General features: G+C 35.0%; 1 protein-coding gene across 1 annotated transcript in view; it reads left to right on the top strand.

Annotated features, from left to right (window-relative positions):
• CDH9 (cadherin 9) overlaps positions 1-24,788 on the top strand; it is a 143,484-nt gene that overhangs the window by 116,782 nt on the left and 1,914 nt on the right. The window contains exons 4-11 of the mRNA XM_004605566.2: positions 250-369; positions 942-1,109; positions 3,105-3,292; positions 4,881-5,134; positions 16,153-16,289; positions 16,737-16,858; positions 18,489-18,606; positions 18,752-19,003. Of these exons, the coding sequence (XP_004605623.1) occupies positions 250-369; positions 942-1,109; positions 3,105-3,292; positions 4,881-5,134; positions 16,153-16,289; positions 16,737-16,858; positions 18,489-18,606; positions 18,752-19,003 (1,359 nt within the window). The remainder of the gene's footprint in view (positions 1-249; positions 370-941; positions 1,110-3,104; positions 3,293-4,880; positions 5,135-16,152; positions 16,290-16,736; positions 16,859-18,488; positions 18,607-18,751; positions 19,004-24,788) is intronic.

Raw genomic sequence — 24,788 nt, 5'->3', positions numbered from 1 at the left:
CTACTTTAAATGATCACTCCTGGAAAGCTCCCTCCTTGGGGATCAGATGGGATGATTGGGATTGAATCTGGTCACCTATATATAAGGCAAAAGCCCTACCCCTTCCTTGTACTGTCTCTCTGGTCCCTAAACCAATGTCATATAAACACATTTTTCCACACATATATCAGTTAAACAATCAGATAATATTCATAAGAAAAGGAAAACACTACAACTATTAGTGTCTCTGTTTGCTGGGTATTCATGTAGGTACGTCTGTTCTACAAGTGACTGCAACAGATGCAGATGATGCCAATTATGGAAATAGTGCCAAAGTGGTCTACAGTATACTGCAAGGACAGCCATACTTTTCAGTGGACCCAGAGTCAGGTACCAATATTTGATCATTTTCTCTTTCATATCATGTGATACCTTTGGAAGTATGATGTATTTATAGGTTTTTTTTTTCAACTTATTTTAAAACATGACTATTCATTATTGTTCTTGTTTTTCTTTGGAAAGAAAAGCAAATTCTCTATTAAAATAGGTAATTTCTGATTATTTTCTCTTTTATCTATTGCTATTTATTTTGAAACATATGATACTCAATAAAAATTTGCACAGATATTTGGTACATTCTGTGACCTAGGAAAGAGTAATGATCTAAAAAATGTGACACTCCTCAAATTTAAGTGTCTTTCTCTAAAGATTTTTGCCTGAAGTAAATGTTTCAATCAAAAGGATAATTATATTGACTTTGTAAAACACATTCCCTCAACAATACAGTTCATGATACAATCCTTTCTATTCTACTCATTATGGTAAATTGTCTGTGGATTTATTGAAAGACAGATTTGGTATGCTGAAATTTGATCTCTTTGTTTAAGTTCTATAAAATAAATCTTTTATGACTTAGTTTTCAAAACCTAAATTCTAAACATGTGTGCACTTCTTTCCAAAAGGCATAATAAAAACTGCATTGCCCGACATGAGCAGAGAAAATAAAGAGCATTACCAAGTGGTTATACAGGCCAAGGACATGGGTGGTCAAATGGGAGGACTTTCTGGAACCACCACCGTGAACATCACCCTCACTGATGTAAATAACAACCCACCCCGATTTCCCCAGAGTAAGAATTTTATTTTTATTCTTGAATAAGAAAGCTTTTTAGATATACCACAAAGAGAATCTTATATTTGTAATTGGAAGTTTGCTATTATTTTAATTATAAAGGCAAATTCACTCTCTCTCCTCCCACAAGTTATTTAAATTTCCCACAAATTAATGTATCAATCATTTTCTTAATTGAGTGTCTGTGGGAGAAAACAAGGTAATAGGGATGTTCAAGTAACTTTATTTCCCCTTTTCTGTCTTATAAAGAATTGTGAAGCTTTCTAAACTCTTTCCCTTTTCTTACCTTAAGGGTAAGTTTCCTTAATTATAATTGGCTTGGTTCTAATCCAGTGTCTGTCACTATATTGGCTCATTTCTCTTGTCAATATATCTAAATTATAGCCACTTTTAAAAATAAATAGCATAAACTTGTTGGCATATTAGTTTTTCTGAATCAAATACTATAGTAAAATTCATAAAAATGGGTTTAATTGGTGGTATGGCTTTTTTTAAATTTGTTTTGAGTTTTTATTTTAGTGATAAATAGAGTAATAATTTCCCTTGAATGTGATGATATTTTAGGTATGCTTATGTTTAGTGTCAATCTATTTGTGAGGATTAAATTAGTTAATATCTTTAAAGATGTCACCATTTAGTCACTTGCATTGAGTAATGAAGTGCTTTGTATGCTATTAACTCCTACAAATGATTCAGTTCCCCTGCTGAAAATATTTTGATTTTGCAGTGAATGCAAGAGTAAACACTCTAGCTTAAATGTTCGGTTTAGAGACTTCAAATTCAAGTTTTTTACATTAATTGTAAAATAGCACTAATAAATAAAGCACTGTTCCTCGTTAATCAAATTTCTGATACTAGGTGATTAGCTTTGAATGAGGGACACAACCATAAGAAATAGAAAATGTTAATGTTGCTAAAGAAAAAGATAATATGACTAATTAGCATAGATCTAAACCATACATTAAATTTCTTTAATGTAAAATAGAGTATTAGTTGATGAATTCTCTACTGACTGCAATTCTGTAATTCTAAGGTCTTTTATAATGTTTACAAAGAGTTTGGTAATATAACAGTAATAGTCAAAATGTTCAAATATGAGACTCCTACTAAACCAATCCTAATCTCATGCAAAGAAACTTTATAGATGAAGAAACAAAAGGTGAGATAATTTAACTAATTTAATATGTTATAAGAATTCCAAAGAGGCAGTTGAATTTAGATTAGAAGTCCATCTTCTTACACAAGCTAATTGTAAAGAATATGGGATTTGAAACAGCAAATGACAATTTCTTTTCCTATGTGATAATTTTTTTTGAGACTACTTTGAACATTTTTACTTTGGTATACTGATGACTATTAAAGTTAAATAAATTAATGCAAGGCATCTGTGCCTAGTTCAGCATGTATTGAGTGAAAATATTTCTTTCGTTTCCATATTTTAAAAAATTCTTTTTGCTTTCTCTCAGTAGATAGTGACCAAATAAAATGCTTTCAGGGATATATCAATTAACATAATGACTGGTTAGAAATGTAGGGAACAGAAATGTTCATACTCATTTTAAGGGCATTAACAAAAAACAATGAAATTTTATTGTTTGGATTTATTTTAGAATATAAATGGACATTCATTTAAATGTTTAAATATGTAATGACTATATAGGATGTGCTGATAGGTAATAAATAATTGGTTTTTATGCCCTTTTAATTAAAAAATTCTGTATTATAACATCAGGTTCACCATCCATTACCTAAATAGCTGTTGGACATTCACTTTATCTCTTCTTAACTTTCATTTTCTAGTTAGAAAATGAGACTGCTTTTATGAATTGTTTTTCAATTTAACAAATCTATATTTTTTTACAGTTTATAGTGCAATATGATGAAAAGTTGTCTTATTCTAAAATTAATTTACTTAAGTGAAAAAAGGCAGAGGACATGAACTCTTTTTTTATCTAAAGAAGAAATGTCAAAATAACTCTGATTTAACTTTCAGGTACATATCAGTTCAATTCTCCTGAGTCTGTACCGCTTGGAACGCATCTTGGCAGGATAAAAGCCAATGACCCTGATGTGGGGGAAAATGCTGAGATGGAATATAGTATTGCTGAAGGAGATGGAGCAGATATGTTTGATGTCATTACCGACAAGGATACACAGGAAGGGATTATAACTGTCAAACAGGTTGCTTTTCCCTGTCTTCAGTTTTTCATTGAGAGCTTTAGACTTTACTTTCGCTTGCTTTTCAGTTTACGGAAGATAATCCTAGGATTTATTGTTTCCATCTTTTACATGCTGTCTATCCTTCCTGTAAATGGGAATCGTGTGATTTCACTTCAAAGTTAAGCATCTTTGTCATTTAAAAAGTGATCTGAAATCTCCACTTCTTATGCCTAGAGTAAACAAACAGTCAAACTAGGATTAGATAACCTCAAAAGTACTTTCTTTGTATCGCTCAATGGTAGAATAGTAGGCAGCACTCTATTTTATGAACTTTTGAATGACATAATTTTTAAATATGATGATCTATTTAAATGGATGCAACCTGAAGATGCTACAAATTTGACGCTGGATTTCTTAATGTTTAATTCCTGTAGGAGAGCATCATGGAACACAAAATGATTCATCTGAATGTTTATAGCATACTGTTGTTCCACCTTTGGTGTTTTCCCTATACGCCTTGCTTTCTATGGTGACCCATGGTTACAATATATTCCTTTTCTTTTTAAAATACCAGCTTTAGAAATATAAGACTTATCCAAGCAACACACATGAACATTTTGTGAAATTTTTATATTATTCTATCTTTTTACTTATATGTGACCTTTTAATACTAATCATGAATCTATATATCCACATAAAATATTTTGTCTAAAAATATCAAACTGTAACAATATTTTATGAAGTTGGAATCTGTTTTAATGTCTATGCAATTATATTTAGGTGAACCATCCCCAAATATAGGGTGAAAGTGATTATTTGCTGCTAAGTGATACATGTTTGAAGGAATATCTGAGAAAATATTTAATAGAAATTACTGGTGTCATTAGAAGAGAATTTATTTGAAGATTTCACTCTTTATGTGAGATAGAGAGAAATGTAAAGCTACAGTAGAGACAACACAAAAAATAAAAATGGAGTCACCCAGACCACAAGGTTAACAAAGAGGAAAGGGCAGAAATTAAAGCAGGGAAAGACAGAGTAGATGACCTGAGGAAGCAATGCCATTCTGATAATATGTGTCCTAAGGTGACATATTTTTTGAAGAAGTGTGAATTTTTACTTTTAAACCATGTACAGTTAGGCAACCTGATATTGCTAGAAAAATGAATTGGCTTATAAAAAAATAAGTAAAAGAGGCTCATTTATAATACTAGTTTGCTAAAATACTAGTTTGCATGGGCAGATCCTGACCAGCTACCCTTGGTGTATTCTATATGCCCAAAACAGTAATTTTTTACTGTTTTTTTACTGCCAAAAAGAGATCTAATTCCCCTGACCCTGAGAAAGCCTCCAATCATTGGGAATGACGAGTAAGGAGAGCCTGCTAAAATCTCAGGGCTGGGAGGAATAGAGACGTTAGTGGTGCCCGCTCAAGTAAATCGACAAACAATGGGATGACAGTGATACAGTGATACAATAATAGTGTTTTGTTAAAATTTTTTAAAAGAAAGATTTTTAGGGAAAGTGAGCCATTTAATAAATTTTGAAATTGTTTTGTGCTATTATGTCTGCCACATCTACTGACTTTTCTTATTTTATTTAACTTCAGAATTTAGATTTTGAAAACAAAATGCTATACACTTTAAGAGTAGATGCAAGTAACACTCACCCGGATGCACGATTCCTACACCTGGGCCCTTTCAAAGACACAGCCGTGGTGAAGATCTTTGTGGAAGATATAGATGAGCCTCCTGTGTTCAGTAAAATTTCTTACTTGATAGAAGTAGATGAAGATGTAAAGGAAGGCAGCATCATTGGCCAGGTCGCAGCTTATGACCCAGATGCCATGAACAATTTAATAAAGTAAGTATTTTAAGAAAACATATGCTTATAGGAAAATAACTTATAAGCTATTAAAAAATAAAATGAAATAAGATAATGGGGAGGGTACTGGAGTGATAGCACAGCAGGGAAGGTGCCTTGCACGATGTAGACCCAGGTTCAATTCCTAGCATCCCATATGGTCCCCTGAGCACCGCCTGGAGTAATTCCTGAGTGCAGAGCCAGGAGTAACCCCTGTGCATTGCCGGGTGTCACCCAAAAAGCAAGAAAAAAAAAGATAATGGGGAGTCATAATAGGAACTATCTTCATAGAATAAATTCTTAAATCTTTTTTAATTTTCTGGAATAATTTGCATAGAATAGCCAATTATTTTTTTCTTAAATGTTTTATATACTTTAAAGCAAAGATTTTCTTTTTTAAATTTTGTTTTTTGGATCACCGTGAGAGCAGTTACAAAGCTTTCTAGTTTAAGTCTTGGTCAAACAATGATCAAACACCCGTCCCTTCACCAGTGCACATTTTCTACCACCAAGAATCCCAGTATATCTCCCATCCCACCTCTCCCCCTGCCTATGTGACAGATGATTTCCACTTTACTCTCTTTCCACTTTGATCACATTCAATATTTTGACAAAAGACCCACCATTATTATTTGGAATTTTCCCCAACAATCAGAACTGCTGAAAAGGCATCATTAGATAATTTATTTTTTATTGCTGATTATGAAGAGCATATGATGTCACGTGGCTGCAAAGTGGCCAGGCAATTTTGGATTTCTGATATTTTAGTAATAAGTCTGGAGGAATTTCTGCCAAAAGCCGCTGGGTTCTGAGATTGGTTTCTGTGTCTCTGGGATCATGGCTGTTCAGGAGCCGTTTGTGGGCAGCAACTTGGGGCCTCATCGGGACAGAGAGAGGTGCTGGTTCCACCCTACATCTTGTGAGACCCCATGTGTCATGTCACTGCAGTCGCATGCCTGCAAAGATATTTTTGATAATGGAATTTCCTTCTTTCTTTCTTTCTTTCTTTCTTTCTTTCTTTCTTTCTTTCTTTCTTTCTTTCTTTCTTTCTTTCTTTCTTTCTTTCTTTCTTTCTTTCTTTCTTTCTTTCTTTCTCCCTTTTCCTTTCCCCTTTCATTGTTTGTACGGGCAAATTTTAGGGGCATGCCCAACTGTACTCAGAGTTCACTCCTGGGTCTATACTTAGGTATTAAACCTGGTGGTACGCAGAATTTGTGTAGTGTTGCAGATTGAAATCTGGTAGGCCATGGACAAAGCAACATATTTTTTATCACTATGGTCCCTAAATCTTTTATATATGAACTACAGCTAAAAATTCTACATAGCCTGTGTTTGTGAGACTCAAATATCAAAAATATTCTAATTATCTTCCCACCCCTTCTTTACTGGTAGCCTGAAATTTGCATCTATCGTCCTCTGACAAATGTATCAAATAAATGTTTTTACAACTTATCGATGCTCCTAAATAACTTTTTCACCACTAACTTAATTTTTTAGAAAATGTACATCTTATTGTCCATCTTTGTGCTTACACTTAAGTTAACTTGTTCTTCATTTATTTTCCTTTAATTGAAAGCTATGGTTATTTGAGACTTACATTTATCAAAATGTATTTTTAGTAGTATAAGTTTAAGTTTCACATCCCAAATATCTTTTAATTCTTTAGCATTATCATTGTAAATATTAATACTTCATCATTACTTCTTACAGTTTTATAAATATATATTTCCATAATTTTGCAGTTGGATTAATCCTACCTTTTTATCTAAAACGTTTTTTGAAAAAACCCTAATAATGTCTTGCTTTTTTACATAATCTAGCACCCTACACCTTTAAACTGAAATGTTTAAAACATATACACTTATGTTGCCTTTTAATACTATTCATTTTAATTGCTCACTTTGCTATTGCCTTTTGAGCATTCCATCTTTTGTGTTTCTTCTTAGCTGTCATATTTGAATTGAGATTGCATATTACTTTTGTTTTTTTTTAACTTTTTCCTTCTTTTATTTTTTGCTCCTATTTTTCCTGGGTTATAAAATTTTAGATTGATGTTGTTGACATTTATTTGTTTGTTTTTCCTATTAAGATTTTGCACCATTCCTCTTCTAGCATGTCAGCTGTTCCTCAGGGTGCATTCAAATGTTGTCACTAGTTTTAAGAAATCCGATGATATATAATTCTATAGTATTCTTCATTTCCTTTGTCCTTGAAGTTTATCAATCTTTCTTTTTTAATATCTGAGTTTACACTTGTTCTAAAACTAGGTAAATAGTTCAAGTTCCTTCTCTCCAATATATTTGTTGTCTTCTCTTCAAGGACATGTAATAATAATTATGCCAGGACTCTTAAGATTGTTATGCATATAGCAGGCTATCCATTTCTTTTATCTTTCCATTATTTCCCAAGTAATAAAATAATTACCATTGTTTTTTTATCTCCAAAGCTTGCTAATCTGTTTTTTCTGAAATAGCTAACCTCTAATTCATTTTATTTTTCAAACTTCAAATTAACAAATGAGATTTAAAAAGAGATTCAAATCACTTAAATTCATATATATGTCTATTATAGTTTTTGTTTGTTTGGGTGTCATACCAAGAGGTATTGAAAACTTAAATTTGGCTCTGGGCTCAGGGATCACTCCTGGTGGGTGGGGACCATAAGGGATGCTTGGATGGCAACTCAGGTTGGCTGTTTGCAAGGCAAGTGCCCTGCTGGCTGTTCTACTGCCCTGGTCCTATTAATGTAAAATTTTGGTTTCGTGAGTATCAATGTGCTGTTAACTGTGCTTAAGGCAATTATAGCTCTGCTTTTTCATAAATTCTTAAGGTATGATCAGATAAATGGAAGAGTAACTAACAGTAACATAATTCTTTAAAAATTTGCTTGTGTTTTATCAGTGGTCCTTTAGAATAATGAATTTCCCAATAAATTAAAAAGACAAAATCTCTATAAATAATCTTTCTAAGCCAGGGCTTGAATGATGGCACAGCGTGTAGAGCATTTGCCTTGCACGCAGCTGACCTGGGTTCAATTCTCAGCATCCCATGTGGTCCCCTGAACACTACCAGGAGTAATTCCTGAGTACAAAGTCAGGAGTAACCCCTGTGCATTGCTGGGTATGACTTTCAAAAAAAGAAAGAAAGAGAGAGAGAAAGAGAGAAAGAAAGAAAAAGAGAAAGAAAGAAAGAAAGAAAGAAAGAAAGAAAGAAAGAAAGAAAGAAAGAAAGAAAGAAAGAAAGAAAGAAAGAAAGAAAGAAAGAAAGAAAGAAAGAAAGAAAGAAAGAAAGAGAGAGGGAGGGAGGGAAGGAGGGAGGGAGAGAGGGAGGGAGGGAGGGAGGGAGGAAGGAAGGAAGGAAGAAAGAGAGAAAGGGAAACATTGTAAGCCATTTTTTCTACATTTCTCTCATTTTAGCCAGTGGGAAGCAGAACAATTGTCAGAGATCCAGACATTTTCTAGCTAATAGCTCTCTTCTGATTCTTGCAAATATCTATATGCTTTCAGGTGTTTTCCATTTGTTTCATTAATTTTCTCTACTTTTGGGGCCAAGCCTGGCAGTGTTCAGGGCTTACTACTTGCTCTAAGCTCAGGGGATACTGGGAGACATATTGGGGTGGGTTGGCCATCTGCAGTGATGAGTACTGGATTGGAGTCCACCGTTTTCAATGTCTGAACCCCTGCTTTTTCTCTCCTCCACTCTATGAATTTATTTAATATCAATGCTGATCACAACGTAGCTAAAGATTTGCATGGGTCCCCGGGGACATTAGTCTTTCTGGACACTCAACATTATTCATTAAACTCAGATGATCCACATGGGATTTCTGCTTAAATGTCAGGAAATCCCATCAAACAGGAAACTGGGGATACTGTATGCATCACATTACTTTCTCCTCTTCTCTCAGGGATGACTTACTATGTTTCCTGGGGCCTCCTGCTTCAAAAATAATTGTTCTATGTATTGTATCTACCTCTGTTTTCTTGGAGGCACAGCAAATGGATCCCATTATTTATATTTTCTAAAAATGGATATTCACATAACATTAAAACATGCTTTTGACACGATAATTATAATCACTCATCTTTGAAAACAGAGAAGTTTGTAGTAAATAAGATATCTGTCATTCTTTCTTCAGTAGTTACTACGGTGCTATATGTTTTTCTATTTCCATCAGAATTCTACTTCTAAATAATTCATCAATCATTTCATTATTTTAAGTAAAATAATTATCACATATCTATCAATTTATGCTATTTATTAATTGTTAATTTTTTAAATGCATCAAACTTTTAAAGAAAAATACATGATATGAAAACCACACTATAAGCTGGATGATATGTTGGAAACTTAAACGTAGACTATTTCAGTATCATAGCTATAACTGCATAGAGATAGATAAAGAAATAAATATATGTATACAGGTAGATCATAAATATATATAGAGAAAAAATGATGCATTCATAGACCTTTCCCTATATATGATAATTTTCTTAGGATATAATACTAGGAGTAAAATTCTTAGGTCAGGGACTGCTAATAAAATTTGGGACCTTATCTCACAATGTAGGAGAGTGGTTAATAAGTTCCTAAGTTTGTTGCTCTACAGGAAAATATTTGCTTTTTAATTGGGCCCTCAATATCTTAAAAAGTAACAAACCAGATAGAATCTATAAATATCTAAAATTGCAAAGTCTTGGTTCATGACAAAAAGAAAAGCATATTGAAAGAACAAATGAGCCTCAAATTTTGCCCCTAAAATTACACAGTCTAGAATGCCACCATTTAAGTCCATGCTTGAAAATATAGCATATATTTTATGCTATATTTTCATAAAATAGCATACAACACACCTATAGCATACAACACACATGCAGAAATGGCACACTTTTGATATTCAGTTGTAGTATGGAAAAGCAACACTAATTCAACAAAGAGACAACATTGTAGTGTGTGATTCTTCTGTTTGCTGTGACAGAATTTAGGAAGATGGCTGTCCCCAGAGCAGAAGTAAGCTACGATAAACATCACAGAGAAACATTTTCTAGGGAAAGCTTGGGAACTCATTCTCACCCACCAGTAAATCTGTTCATCAAACATGCTTTCTAAAATACATCTGCCACTTGCAACATGAGATTATGATTACAATTAGCAGCTGTTGTCAGCTCTGCTTCACCTCATTAGTAATCATGGATTTCCCAAGTTATAGGGTTTGGTACAGCTTTACAGGTTCTGAAAGAACATGCTGTCTAATTTCACACCTACTTTATGCTCAATACATTTAAAGTTCAACGCATTGTAGAAGGGTTTCTTCTAAACTCAAGAAGTACAAAACAAATGAACTGGTGACAAATTTAGTTATGTCTTGATAAAATGTACTGCAAAATTCCACCATAAAACAGAATAAGTGAATAACTGCATTAAGTGCTTCCCCGCTATTTGCTTCATTTTACTACAGCCAGCAAAGAAGTATTTTTAACATATAACCAATATCTATAAAAATATGAAACTTTCGGAGCATTGCATATCATCTTGTCTTTTCGAAGAGGAATGAAGCTTTCATAGTTCACAGCTGGAAAACACATTTGTTTTCTTTATTTTTTCTTGAACTGGAGCAATAGCACAGCGGGTAGGGTGTTTGCCTTGCACTTGTCTGACCAGGGTTCCAGTGCAGTGCTATGTTACAAAGTTCTTCATGGTTAGGTTTTAGGCATAGACTGTTTCAACTCAAATCCTTCATCAATTCCCTTTACCCTTTACCAACTTCCCTGCCCTGCTGTTGCTTCCCACTTACCAGTCTGCCTCTACAAGGGCACTTTTTAAAAAATATATGTTTCTGTATGACTGAAATCCAAATATGAGCAATTTTGTAATGGTCTATCTCATCAAAAAGTTAAAAAATGAATTAAAATATAAAATGCTTGCCATCTCGGTAAAAATAAATGTATGTTTCTGCATTGTGGTTAACTGTACCATTTTTGATAGAATTTTATACAAAACTCTTGACCATCTTTTCTGCCTCATCCTACTCTCATTTGATTTTCTTTCCACTCTAGAATCCTTGCCCCTCCCTCCTAGTTCTCTCAGAGGAGAATCAGTTCTCATGTTCTTTGTTTCCATTGCCCCTGATGCTTCCTCATACACCACATATGAGGCAGATCACTCTGTGTCTGTCTCCCTACCTCTGACTAACTTCAGTCAGCACAATGTTCTCTAGGTCCCTCCCTGTAGCAGTAAACTACATTGCTTTATCATTCCCTATGGCTGAGTAACATTCTATTGTGTACATGGACCCTACTTTCTTTATCCAGTTATCTATCCTTCAACACTTAGGTTATTCCAATTTTGGGCTACTATGAATAACACTTCTTAGGGGTGCCAATGTGTTTTCTTCATTTTGTGCAAACATTCCTATAGAGCACTGGCTGGGAAAAAAAGCATAAACATTAACCTAAATTAGACAGAATGAGTATTTGAAGGTGTACCTGGAATTCAGAAAGGGAACAGGAATACTGTTATTGACACATGTGTGTGTATGTCATGACTTGTCATGGCACATATCATTAAATTTTCCATGTCTTCTTATACAAATAAAATGTATGAATTTGCTATGTGTTTGATTCTTTATTATAGAACAGCAGAACAAAAAGTCAAAAAGGTAAAATGAGAGCTCGGCTCCTGCCTTTTCAGTTCTCTTATGTATCTTTTGTTGCATTTTTGTCTATGTGATTGAATTCTGTCTCTATAGACAGCATTCAAAATTTCATGCCAGTGGACAATTTCTTACCTCTTTTTCAAAATTCTGTACCAGGAGATTAATAAACTTTTATAATAAGCCATCTGCTTGGACACAAAGATAGCTTTGTTCTGTGTTAAGTGTTCATCAGTGTTTTTTTTTTTTTCTGGCCATGTGCTGTAAGCTGATGTATTTATTATTAATAGGTAAATCAGAAAGACGTTTTCTGAGTTAAAAATAGAACAGTGGCTGCTACATCAAATGAAATTATCTCGAGACTTTGACAAATTGTGAGACATCACTTACACTGAGGCAGATTTCTGAAAATAGATCTGGAAGTCTGCAGTGTTAGTGCCAAAAGTAAGCTGCTTCTGATTGTTGGAATGACTTTCCTCCATTACTAATTATCTTTTAAGAGAGTGTCTTTAATGTTGAACCTATGAAACGCAGGAGTATTGCAATCCCTGAAAAGCTCTAAAGTTGGACTTGTAAAATGTTAGATTGGTTAGCTATATATTACGCAAATGTGGGATTAAAATTTCCCACATTTCAATCACTTGGAATGTAGCCGTGTGCACAACATATTTTTATTTTCTCCTTTGATCTTCAATGAGAATAGTAGGAAGAAATCCAACACTATTCAACTCAAAGGAGGTAATAGTTATTAATTTTTCCAATAATGGATAAAAATATTCACATTTGTATTGTGAATTGTATTCCACAGGACCAATAGAAGATGTTATGTTCTGTTTATTTGGTTTCTTTGTGTTATTTTATATTTGGTTTCATTCATGAGTAAATAGTGTTTTTAGAGAAAATAAACATGTTTAGTGTTCTTGTGACCTTTCCTATAACATTAAAAATAATTAAATGGGGGCTGGAGTGATAGCACAGCGGGTAGGGCGTTTGCCTTGCTCGCGGCCAACCCGGGTTCGAATCCCAGCATCCCATATGGTCCCCTGAGCACCGCCAGGGGTAATTCTTGAGTGCAGAGCCAGGAGTAACCCCTGTGCATCGCCAGGTGTGACCCAAAAAGCAAAAAAATAAAAATAAATAAAAATAAATAAAAATAATTAAATGGAAGTTAAATATTTTTATTCTATTGTAGTACAATTTAATTATATTGTAATCATTTTTTCTAGTATTATCCTAGTATTCTATCATGGTATTTCCTAGTAATATCCTAGCATATTAATACTTACAATAATTAGTTTGATAATTTATAGTTATTCTCTAAATAAAACCTGTGTTGGACTCTTATTTGACAGTTACTTGGTTAAAACTGATTGTGTGTACGTGTGTGTGTGCACACATGGGCGCATGTACACACATGCAAGCACATGTGAATGTACTAAATAATTTCAATTTCAAAGTTACTTTTTTCTTACAAAAAAATTATGAGGTGCCAGAGTTGGTACTGATCAAGTCTTACTCTTGCTTCTGCACTCAGGGATCACCCTTTTTTGGTCTCAGAGAACCATATATGGTACTGGGGATAGAACCCTGACTGGCTATATGCAAGGCAAAACTACCTTCATCACATCTTTCTTTTTATTAAATTTAAATCTTCAGAACTTTTTATAACAATATGTAGTACAATCACTATCTTAATTACCAAAATGTTAGGAAATGTCATCATTCCCATGTAACTCTCATGGTCATTAAATAACTCTTCCAAATGATAACAGTATGATGAGTGAATTGTCTGTTTGAGGAATGAAGTTCAGAAAAAATTGAAAAAGAGCTGTATAACACTAAGTTTGTTGGATAATTTTTAAAAACTCAACAGAAAAGAATTAAGGCAAGCATCATCATGCATTATACTAAATTATTGTAATTATTTTAAATTTTGATTTTTAATAGCTTCCTTGAGATCACCAAAATTTTTGTAATAAATAAAATGTAATGCTTTGAGATTGTTTAATATTTTTATTTGAGGGTCAGACCTGGCTGAGCTCAGGGCTTACTCCTTGTTCTGTTCTCAAGGATAACTCCTGGTGGCATTCTGGAGATTATGTATAATGTTGGGCATCCAATCTGGGTTGGTTGCATTAATGGCAAGCACCTCTGTATTATCTCTCCATAACCTACATCTTTTATTAGCACAACTAAAAATAAATAGCATTTAGAAAAATGGGTTTTCATCCAATATTTTAATAATTCAAATACTTCACAAAATTTAGAAAATTTAATACGTGCACTTATTTTTAAATCAAATTCATTGCCTAATTTAAAATGCCTAATTTAAATTAATTGCCTAATTTAAATTCATTGCCAAATTTAAATTATGGATTTCTTATAAAGCTTTATTCCCTACCAACTTCATTGAAAACTATTAACTTACTAAAAGTGCTTTAAATCAACTACCTAGAAAAACTAGGATCAGAGACTAATATCACTTTTTTATCAATATTTTTATCTTCCCTTATTCTATCTCGTTTATTGCATAATCAAAAATCTTATTATAAAGGCCTTGTATATATAAAATACAAATCAATATGTATTTCCTTTAAATTTTGTTAGAAATACATAATAACAGCTTACACTAGACCAACTGGTTCAGTATCTATATTTAGCAAAATACCTGTGAATCACATAAACATTATACTTGACAAGCACTACATATTCTATAGGACTCAACTCGGTAGCAAAAATCTCATATGTAAAGTTTGAGGTAACACGCCCTAACTTTGCATTGTGTAACAAAGATAAATAATTTTTATATAAACAGGCTCTGAAAAACCCACCTGTTGGAGAGTGGATGCTGTGGTGGTTGAGTCATAACTGGCTCTGCTCAGTGACCAAACCTGGTGGTGCTCAGAATATCACATGTGGTACTGATTGAATTGGGGCCGGACATTTACAAGGAAGCGCCTTTCTCCCTGTATCTCTCTGGTCCTGAGTCAGAAGTCTGGTGTGAGTTTAACGAGCTTACATTAGTCTAATGTGCTCACATTAAATAAATCCTTGGTGTATTTAAAAGGGGAAAAAAAAAAGAAAGTCTTCATTCCTTTCTGGAACAAGCGCAGAACAGTTTGCTTGTTATTTAAGACTGTTGACAGATTTTTTTTTCCTTGCAGTTGTAGGGCATAAATTCCACTTTTAATACCAGCAGCAGAAGGATTCATTCCAAGTTTTCAGTCTTTCCCAGTTTCCAGAGACATGCCATGCCATGTAGTTCCTCTCCAATAATTTTACAACAAAAATAATATAGTCCAAGCCCTGTCCCTTTTGGTAATCAAACTTATGGACTTTGTTGCAATGTTTCATCTGTAGAATTCTTTTTAAGTGGAAATTTCTGTGGAAATCTGATGTTTCATGCCTTTATTTCTATTCACATTTAAAAAGACACTCTTACCATGAAACTATTCCCTGCTTATAGGGAGTTAAAGGAAGAAATACTTTATTTAGGCAGAGTATATCCTCTGATAACCATTTAGTATAATATAGGACAGCCACAGAATTTATGGTGATAAATTCCATATCCATACTTAATGTAAAAGATTCATGCATCTCAATGTGGTATGTCATTTCATATTCATTATAGTCATTTAGAATATGATGATGGGGCTAGAATAGAGCAGTGTTTCTCAACCATTTTCCATTCATGACCCATTTCCTATCTTGTTTTGTCTCTGTGGTCCCACTACCGTACTGAATGATACTCTAATTTTGTGCCATTTCCCCACTTAGATAATTTTTACCTGTTCCCCATAGGGCATATCTTGGGGTCCCTCAGAAAGCCATATGGTCCCCAGTTGAGAAATGATAAATCGGAGAATGACCTTCAATTCATTGACAAATTTATTTAATGTAGATCAGATCAAGAGCTATATATTTTGCAGCAGTCACTCTACATTCATTTATATTCATAAGGTCTTTGTGGACACATATTTTCTCCAACATAATTTAATTTATTCAAAGAGACTATCACGTTTAATATGGCTATTAAATATGTTTCAAGTGCTGGAACAGGTCAATGATAGGATAAATGAATCAAATGACAATTAAAATCTCACTTAAAAGCTGCCGCAAGGATTTGAAATGTAAATAATGACTTAAACACACACACCAATATCTGATACTAATGTAGCGAATGCTAATGCTGCATATACTTATATTACCAAATTGTACATGAATTGCTTTTAAAATTCAAGAAAGTTTCAGCATTTTGCTGAAGTAGCCATCTTTATCAGAACACTGTGCAAATTGTCTATAACTCTGAGAAAGAATCTATGAACTAGTTATCTTGAAACTGGACTCACAATTCTCTTTCCTGCCAGATACTCTGTAGATCGGCATACTGATATGGACCGGATTTTTAGTATACATGCAGAAAATGGCTCTATTTTCACTTTGAAATCCCTAGATCGAGAATCATCTCCTTGGCACAATATCACCATTACAGCCACAGAAATAAGTAAGTTTAAAATACACCCATCTGCACACATTATTGACCAAGAAGTGGTAAAATGAAGCCATTAAGGAGATGTTTTGCTTTAAATGGAGTGACTATTCTTAGCAGTGCCTGAGTAAAATAACTTAGTGTATTGGATTTTAGATTATTTTAATAATGACACACTGTTTATCTTAATCTTGATTTTCTTTGTCATCTCCCTATAGAACCAATATGTAACATAAGATATATAAAATAGTAAACCTTACAAATGTTTTATTCTCAGTCATATTCTTCTCTTTCTATTGTGCTTTCCATCTGAACCATATCAGAAAGCTGAAATATCCCTCAGAAATCCAATTGAAAATTAAATCCCATAGAAATGATCTGTTGCTAAGATACAAATGGGATGAGTGGTATCACTGTTTCTCTGTGAATAAGATTAATATCTTACACATGTTCTCCTTGCAGATAACCCAAAACAAAGTAGCCAGATACCAGTCTTCATCAGAATTCTAGATATAAATGACCATGCTCCAGAGTTTGCCATGTACTATGAAACCTTTGTTTGTGAGAATGCAAAACCTGGGCAGGTAAATTAAATTACTATGAGCATTTTTTTTTCTTTTACAAAAGTGAATGACATTGTACTTAATTACTGGCACATGTTTTAATGTAAACTCTTACTAATTTTCTGTCCCCTATTTATGTAACTTTATCAAAAAGTAATACTAATTTTAAAAGAATGACTGTGAATAGTGTTTAATGACATTGATGATGGAAGAAACATTTTATACTTTCACTTATAAATGACAGGTGACAGAAAGATGAGTTCAGACCTAGATTCATTTTTACACTAACATTCAGTTATATCCATGAGTAGAATAATTATGGAAATGAAGTTGTTCTACATTGTTACAAAAGAAATCATAGTAATGCTTAATAGATTGCATTTTGTCCCTTTTGATTGCTAGGTCAAAACATTTATTTTAGTGTGAGCCATATTTTGTGTTTTTGAGCCACACTGAGCAGTGCTCAGGGCTTTCTCTTGGCTCTGTGGTCAAGGATAACTCCTGTCAGGATCAGGGGACCATATAGGGTGCCAGAAATTGAACCCCGTTATGCCATGCGCAAGGCAAGTGTACCCACTCTACTCTCACTCCATCCTCGCTACATTTTGATTGTGATTTTTTCATCTGATATTTTAGAATACAGAAAGATGTGTACAGGATTCATAAATTCCTCTTATGAGGTGATATTTATAAGACTGTTGAATCACATATTTGTAAAGTCTGAACCTTTTCAAATATCATTATAAGCAACATTTTTATTGAAATGCTTGAAAAATACTCAAGAAGATTATAATTATGGTACAGCACAATTTAAAGCTTTTATTTTCTGGTATTATTTGGAACAGTGCTCATATTTTCAAAAATATGTTATTAAATTTCTTAATCTATAGGCATGCCTATGCTAAGTATTATGTTTTTAAGGCTTTTATCTGTTATTTAATCTGCCTTTAAGATTATTATTATCTCGTAGAGGCAAAGGCCTGGTTAAAAGTTAATAGCCAAACAGAATGATGCTTTTCAACAATGCTGAAGGTTGATATATGTTCAAGTAATCTTGTAATGATCAGGAATCAGACAATGATTCTTAGAACATCTCTGCAAACCAATACTTGGTGTATATTTTGAATTTATTTGAAAAGGCTTTAAACATCTGATGGGAAATCAGAGAGATAAAATACTTGCCTTTTAGGTCGCGTACCCAAGTTCCTATCCCAGCATCTCAGATGATCCTCTTGCACTTCCAGAGCGAGCCTGAGCACGAAGCTGGGAGTAAGCCCAGAGCACAGCTAGATGAGGCCGAAAGATACATTGAAAAATTGTATTTAATGCCTCCCGGTTAGCTGAGAGCTGACGGGGCAGTGGGCCTGAGTATTAAATGTGAGAACGAGAAGCCCTCAGACCTCGTGAGGAGTTTCAGATTCGACCTCAAGGCAGAATCCCAGTGACATTCTGGGGACCGCTGAGAGGGAAGCTCAACATAAAAGTCATGTATCATGTTTATAAAGTGACATAGTTATTGATGCAGTGATAAATCTACACTACGGGGACTGATAAGAAAAACATAATAAGTTTCTTGGAATAACAACCGTTGCTCGTTCGTTGATCATTTTTTTTTGTTTGTTTTGTTTTCTTTGTGTTTATTTGGTTTCAGCTGATCCAGACAATCAGTGTCATGGATAAAGATGACCCCCCTCGAGGTCACAAATTCTTCTTTGAACCAGTGCCAGAATTCCCCCTCAATCCCAACTTCACCATTGTCGATAATAAAGGTAGAGCCTCTTTTTTTCTTTCTTTCTTTTTTTTTTTTTTTTGGAAACTAAACGTCCCACGCGCGACTTGAAGGTGCGAAATGAAAACAGGCGGCGGGGGTGTCCTTTGGTGCCAACCTCCCTCTTCGCTTCTGTTGTTTTCCAGATAATACGGCCGGGATCATGACCCGGAAGGATGGGTACAGCCGCCACAAAATGAGCACCTACCTGTTGCCCATTTTGATCTTTGACAACGACTACCCCATCCAGAGCAGCACGGGCACGCTCACCATCCGCGTGTGCGCCTGCGACCGCCACGGCCACATGCAGTCCTGCAGCGCGCAGGCCCTGGCGCTGGCCGCCGGCCTCAGCACCGGCGCCCTCGTGGCCATCCTCCTGTGCGTGCTCATCCTGCTGGGTAAGCCGGCTCGCCCTCTCGCTCTCTCGCTCTCTCCCTCTCTCTCTCTCCTCTCCTCTCTCTCCTCTCTCTCCTCTCTCCCTCTCTCTTATTCTTTTCTCCATCCCTCTCCCTCTCCTCTCCTCTCCCCTCTCTCTCCTCTCTCCCTCTCTTTTATTCTCTCTCTCCCTCTCTCTCCCCCTTCTTTCTCACGCTCTCTTTTCTTTCCCCTCTTTCTCTCCTTTCTTTTCTCTCTCCTCTCTCTTATCCCTTCTCTCTCCCTCTTTCTCTTCTCACTCCTTTTCTCTTTCTCTCACCCCTCTCTTTTCTTTCTTTTCTTTCCTTTTTCTCATCTCTTCTCTGTCCTGCCTTCATTTCTCTCTCCCTCGCTCTTCTCTCTCTCGTCTCTCTCCTCTCCCTCTCTCTCCCCTTCTTTTCCCCTTCTTTCTCACGCTCTCTTTTCTCTCCCCTCTTTTCCTCTTTCCCCCTTTCTCTTCTTTCTTTTCTCTCTCCTCTCTTGTCTCTTCTCTCTCCCTCTTTCTCTTCTCACTCCTTTTCTCTCTTTCTTCCTCTCACCCCTCTCCTTTCTTTTCTTTCCTCTCTTTGCCTCATCTCTTCTCTGTCCTGTCTTCTTTCTCTTTCCCTCTCTCTTCTCTCCTCTCCCCCCTCATTTTCTCCTCTATCCTCTCTGTCTCATCTTTTCTCTTTCCTCTCTCTTCCTCTCCCATCCCTCTCCCTCCTTTCTTTTCTCTCCTCTCTCTCTCTCGTTCTCTCATCTCTCCTCTCTCTCTTCTCTCTTCCTCTCTCTTCTCTCTCTGTTCTCTCTTTCCTCTTTTTTCTCTCTCCTCTCTTTCACCTCTTTCATCTCTTCTATCTCTCCCTCTTTCTTCCTTCTCTTCTCTCTCTATGTCTCTCTCTCTCTCTCTCTCTCTCTCTCTCTCTCTCTCTTTTGTCTCTCCTCTCCCCAACCTCTCTCTCTGTCCCTACCTGCCACCCTCTCCCTAATGAGTGCACAGACAAAAAAAAAAGACTTTTTTTAAGGCTGGAGAGATGACACATTGCCTAAGGGCCTAAGGTCCCTTGCCTTGCCTGCTGCCAACCTGAGTTTTGAGTGCAGAGCCAGGAGTACCAGGAGTAAGCCTTGAGCATCACTGATAGCAGACAAAAAGAACAATAAAAATCAATCCCCAAACACAAAAGTTTTCTTCATACCCAAAGACTTCATTTAACATTAAAACAAAAAGAAATGGAGCTTCAGTTTTAATACTTGTGACTTCGGTTCCTTGGCACCAAATAAAGGTGTACAAGCTAGAATCCTGGAGTTGGAAAATTGCAATAGTGCTTATTCAAATGAAGCAGGTAAGTATGTCCCGCTTATACTGATCGGTGTTCCCACTATGATCACGATTTATACAATTTTATATGCTTCATATATTAAAATAAAATAACCAACTTAATTTTTATAGTTCTAAAAATAAATACTTCTATATTTGTATGTGAATTGGATAATTTACAGATACGTCACTCATTCTCATTTAGAAAGTGTTTTAACAAACATTGCAATCCAGAATGTTATATTTCACAATTCTCATTTCTACCATTCACTTCAAATTCAAAAAATTCCTTTTCAAACATCATTATAATAGAGCTGGAAAGATAGTACAGGGGTCTCACCACTAGCACTGTTGTATTTATCAGATGTCTAATTGATTTAAACATTCTAAGTTGTCACAATCACCTGTTTTCCCCCTAAAATTGCTACAGTTTGATGCAATACATTAAAATTAAAATAGTTTTGTTTTTGTTGTTTACCCAGTATTTTGGCATTTTGGCCCAACCTAGCCCTCGGATGGTGTCTACATAAAGACACGTTTTCAAGAGCAAATGTTTTATTTTAGCATGTCCTATCAGGACACAATTTAATTCAATTAAACAGTTGTTTTTCTGTTAAACACCCCGCGAATTGTTTCCATTAAATATTCATCCAAAATGCTTATGCTTAGGGCAGGAGTGCTAGCCAAACTTATGTTCCAGTGCTCATATGTGCTGGCTACTTTTCAGCGATTCATTCTGAGCTATCTGGATGAAGTCCCTTTGGCCAGATATATTGCAGGACTTCGTGAGGGATTGATGAAAGTGAAAAAAATTACATTTGTCTCAGTTAAGCACATGTAAATGTTTAGGAAAACATTTTTTCTCATGTGATTTAGAACCTGCATGTTGCTATTATTTCTACCAGGATCCTTATCTCACCTGAGACTGCTAAATTTAGCTCTGAAATATTTTAATAGCCCCTTGCATAATAGACTTTGGGTCCCATTTTAAGTAAATGTTACAAATTTCATATTGTTTGATCTGTTCAGATGGTTATATTTTCTAAATTGTGAATGACATGAGCTTTTCTGTTTTATAATTTGTTTATATGGTGCCATATATATAAACAAATTATATATAGTCATATATACGTATATATATTAACAGAGTGCATGCAGACAAGTGGAAGCAAATCACCTCTAAGTCAGTGTGGATGTTATAAAATTTAATTGTATAATTTTTTTATATTTTGGGCCGGGCTGGAGTGATAGCACAGTGGTTGGGTGTTCGCCTTTCATGCGGCAGACCCGAGTTCGATTCCTCTGCCCCTCTCCGAGAGCCCGGCAAGCTACCGAGAGTATCAGCCCACACGCCAGAGCCTGGCAAACTACCTGTCCGTATTGGATATGCCAAAAACAGTAACAATAAGTCTCTCAATGAGAGATGTTACTGGTGCCCGCTCGAACAAATTGATGAGCAACAGGGTGACAGTGACAGAATTTTTTATATTTTAATTCTACATATGTCCTGTATAAAAACGGTTGAGAATTTACCATTTTTCTGTCAAAAGCAATAAAGAAGAGACACACTTTGCATTTATGCCTTCTCAATTAATGGACAAAATTTGGGGAGTTTTCTAATATTTTAGTTTAAATTGGTTTTAATCATTATCATAATTGGTTTCATTACCATGCTCGCAAATACTTTATTATTCAAATAATTTTATTACTGAACACAATTGTTACATTTATGATGTTAAAAAGTTTTTTCTTTGTAAAGTAGTAACATAACAAAGTGAAATTATTTAAAATTCCCATTGCTATTTATAGAAAAAAGCACTTTTGTTTATGTCAAAATTACAATGCCAAGTATTAATTAAAACTCAAGAGAGGACTTGTCAACCTTTTGACTCTTTAATCGCCTTTATTATTCAGATGAAGTTGATGTATCTATTTAAATTAGTAATTTAGATTCTTAAGAATTTTATACATACATATGCAAATTGGTATATATTTATCTAAATTAAACAAAACTTCAAAGTAAAATATGATTTTTATATTTCTATTAGTTGTTTGCCTTGTGCACGACTGACCAGGGTTCTATTCCTCCCTCCCTCTCGGAAAGCCTAGCAAGGCTGAGAGTATCCTGCCTGCAGGGCAGAACCTGGCAAACTACCCTTGGCGTATTCGATATGCCGAAAACAGTAACAAGTCTCACAATGGAGACATTACTGGTGCCTGCTCAAGCAAATCTATGAATAACAGGAGACAGTGCAGTACAGTGCTATTAGTCTAGTAAAAGATTATTTAAGATGTCATAACTTTAATGAAATTTTTTAAATCGTTTTTTAATTTACTTAGTATTAACAAGAACTGTTATAACCACTATGGTTTATTCTGGCATTTCTGATAGAAATGTTAAATTTGTGGGGCCAGAACAATATTACAGTGGGTAGGGTATTTGCCTTGCACGAAGCCAGGGCTGGCTATAATTCCCAGAACTTCATCCGGTTCCCGGAGCACCACCAAGAGTAAGTCCTGGTGTGCAGGGCTTAGTCCTGAGGGCAGAACCAGGAGCAAATCCTGAGCACCTTTAGGATTGGCTCAAAACAAACAAAATAAATAAATAGATAAATAAAAAATAAAGAGGGAGGAAGAAGACAAAAAATGCCAAATTTGTGTTTTATATTAGTAAAAATAATCATTTTATCAAATTTCTGCATTCTTCATCTTAGTCTTTCTGAACCCCATTACATATCTCCAGATTAATAAACTCATATTTGGACAAAGTAGTAGATAGCTTTAACTTGGGAGCAGGAAAAAGAATTCAATGTGTTCCACATTTCATTTACTTATAAAGATTAGCAAATATTATATTATTACTCAGAATCCTTAAATAATTGGCTATTTGTGGTGGGTATTTTATTTACCACATAATAAATAGAGGACTTATTAAATAATTTATTCAGTACCAACATTTCAAAAAAAATTAAAACTCTTCTCTTCTACTATATGGTTGACAAGATTGATAAATCTTAGATTGAAAATTTTAAAAATTGGGGCTGGAGCGATAGCAGAGTGGAAAAGGTGTTTATTTACCTTGCATGTATCCAACCTGGGTTTGATCCTTGGCATCCACATACATGGTCCCCTGAGCACCACCAGGAGTCATTCCTGAGTGCAGAGCCAGGAGTAACCCTTGAGTATCGCCGGGTGTGACCTCCCTCCCCCAAAAAAATTAATCAAGAAAAAAGTTTGTCCTTTAATTAGAATATGACTATGTCTTATTTTTACGGAATAGTTATTCTTTAATGTCTCCTAATTTATTTTAAATGTTTGCAAATTCAAGATATTCCTCCTTGTATAGAGGAAAAGCTTAAAATTTAATATGAATTTTTTTGGTTCATTTTGGTTTTGTTTTGTCTGTGGGCTACAGTCAGCTGTGCCCAGGCCTCACTCCTGGCTCTGTACTCAAGAATCAGTCCTGGTGGTCTCAGGGAACCATATGTGGGGTTGTGGCATGGAACCCGGGTGTCCAGGTACATGTCTAGCACCCTTCCTATTGTACTTTCTCTCTGGACATAAACATGATTGCGTGTTATGCTTTTATGTAGTATTTATTTTTGTGTGAAGCACTGTAGTCTCCAATACTGTTAATATAGGATTTTATGCTTACAATATTTCAACACCACACTTTCCCCCAGTTGGTCCGCTTCTTTCCATTATTGTCATAAATGGTAGATTTCGGTATCACTTTTTCTTTTATTTCAGTGGAACATAAATGGTATTGAAAAGCAATTAAGGAAAGCATCTTTCTCTTCAACAACCTCATGCATACAGTGAGGATCTTATTTCATTATTTTCATATGTATAAAATCATGGACTTCGCCCCTTTCAACAGAGCACTGTATTTTACAAATCATGTGATCTTTCATCTCGAGTGTATGAAAGGCACCCATCTCATAAATATTCATTGTCACAGGGGTAATAGTTTAAATTTAAGTAGCACGGTAGCACTGCTCATCGATTTGCTCCAGTGGGCATCAGTAACATCTCCATTGTGATAAAAATATTATAAAGCACATCGCATTTAGGGAAGTTCACAATCTGCAAAGAATAAGAACACTGTAAGGAATAAGAACACTGCAGCAAACAGGAAGTAAAATCAACCTTCCAACCACGAAGCTCAAATGTCAATCACTACGTGATTTCAGGTAGTCTACTTAGTAATAAGGTGGTGTATTAGAGGAAGAATAAATTATAAACAATCAACAAATCTTGAACAAATTAGAGAGGAGTCTGAACTAGACTTTATTTATTTATTTATTTATTTATTTATTTTTGCTTTTTTTGGTCACACCAGGTGATGCTCAGGGGTCACTCCTGGCTCTGCACTCAGGAATGACTCCTGGCCGTGCTCAGGGGGACCATATGGGATGTTAGGAATCGAACCAGGGTTGGCCGCGTGCAAGGCAAACACCCTACCCCCTGTG

Source organism: Sorex araneus, chromosome 1 (assembly GCF_027595985.1).
Source record: "Sorex araneus isolate mSorAra2 chromosome 1, mSorAra2.pri, whole genome shotgun sequence".
Lineage (NCBI taxonomy): Eukaryota > Metazoa > Chordata > Mammalia > Eulipotyphla > Soricidae > Sorex > Sorex araneus.
The sequence above is the reverse complement of the archived record's forward strand: the minus strand, read 5'-3'. Positions and strand labels throughout refer to the sequence as shown.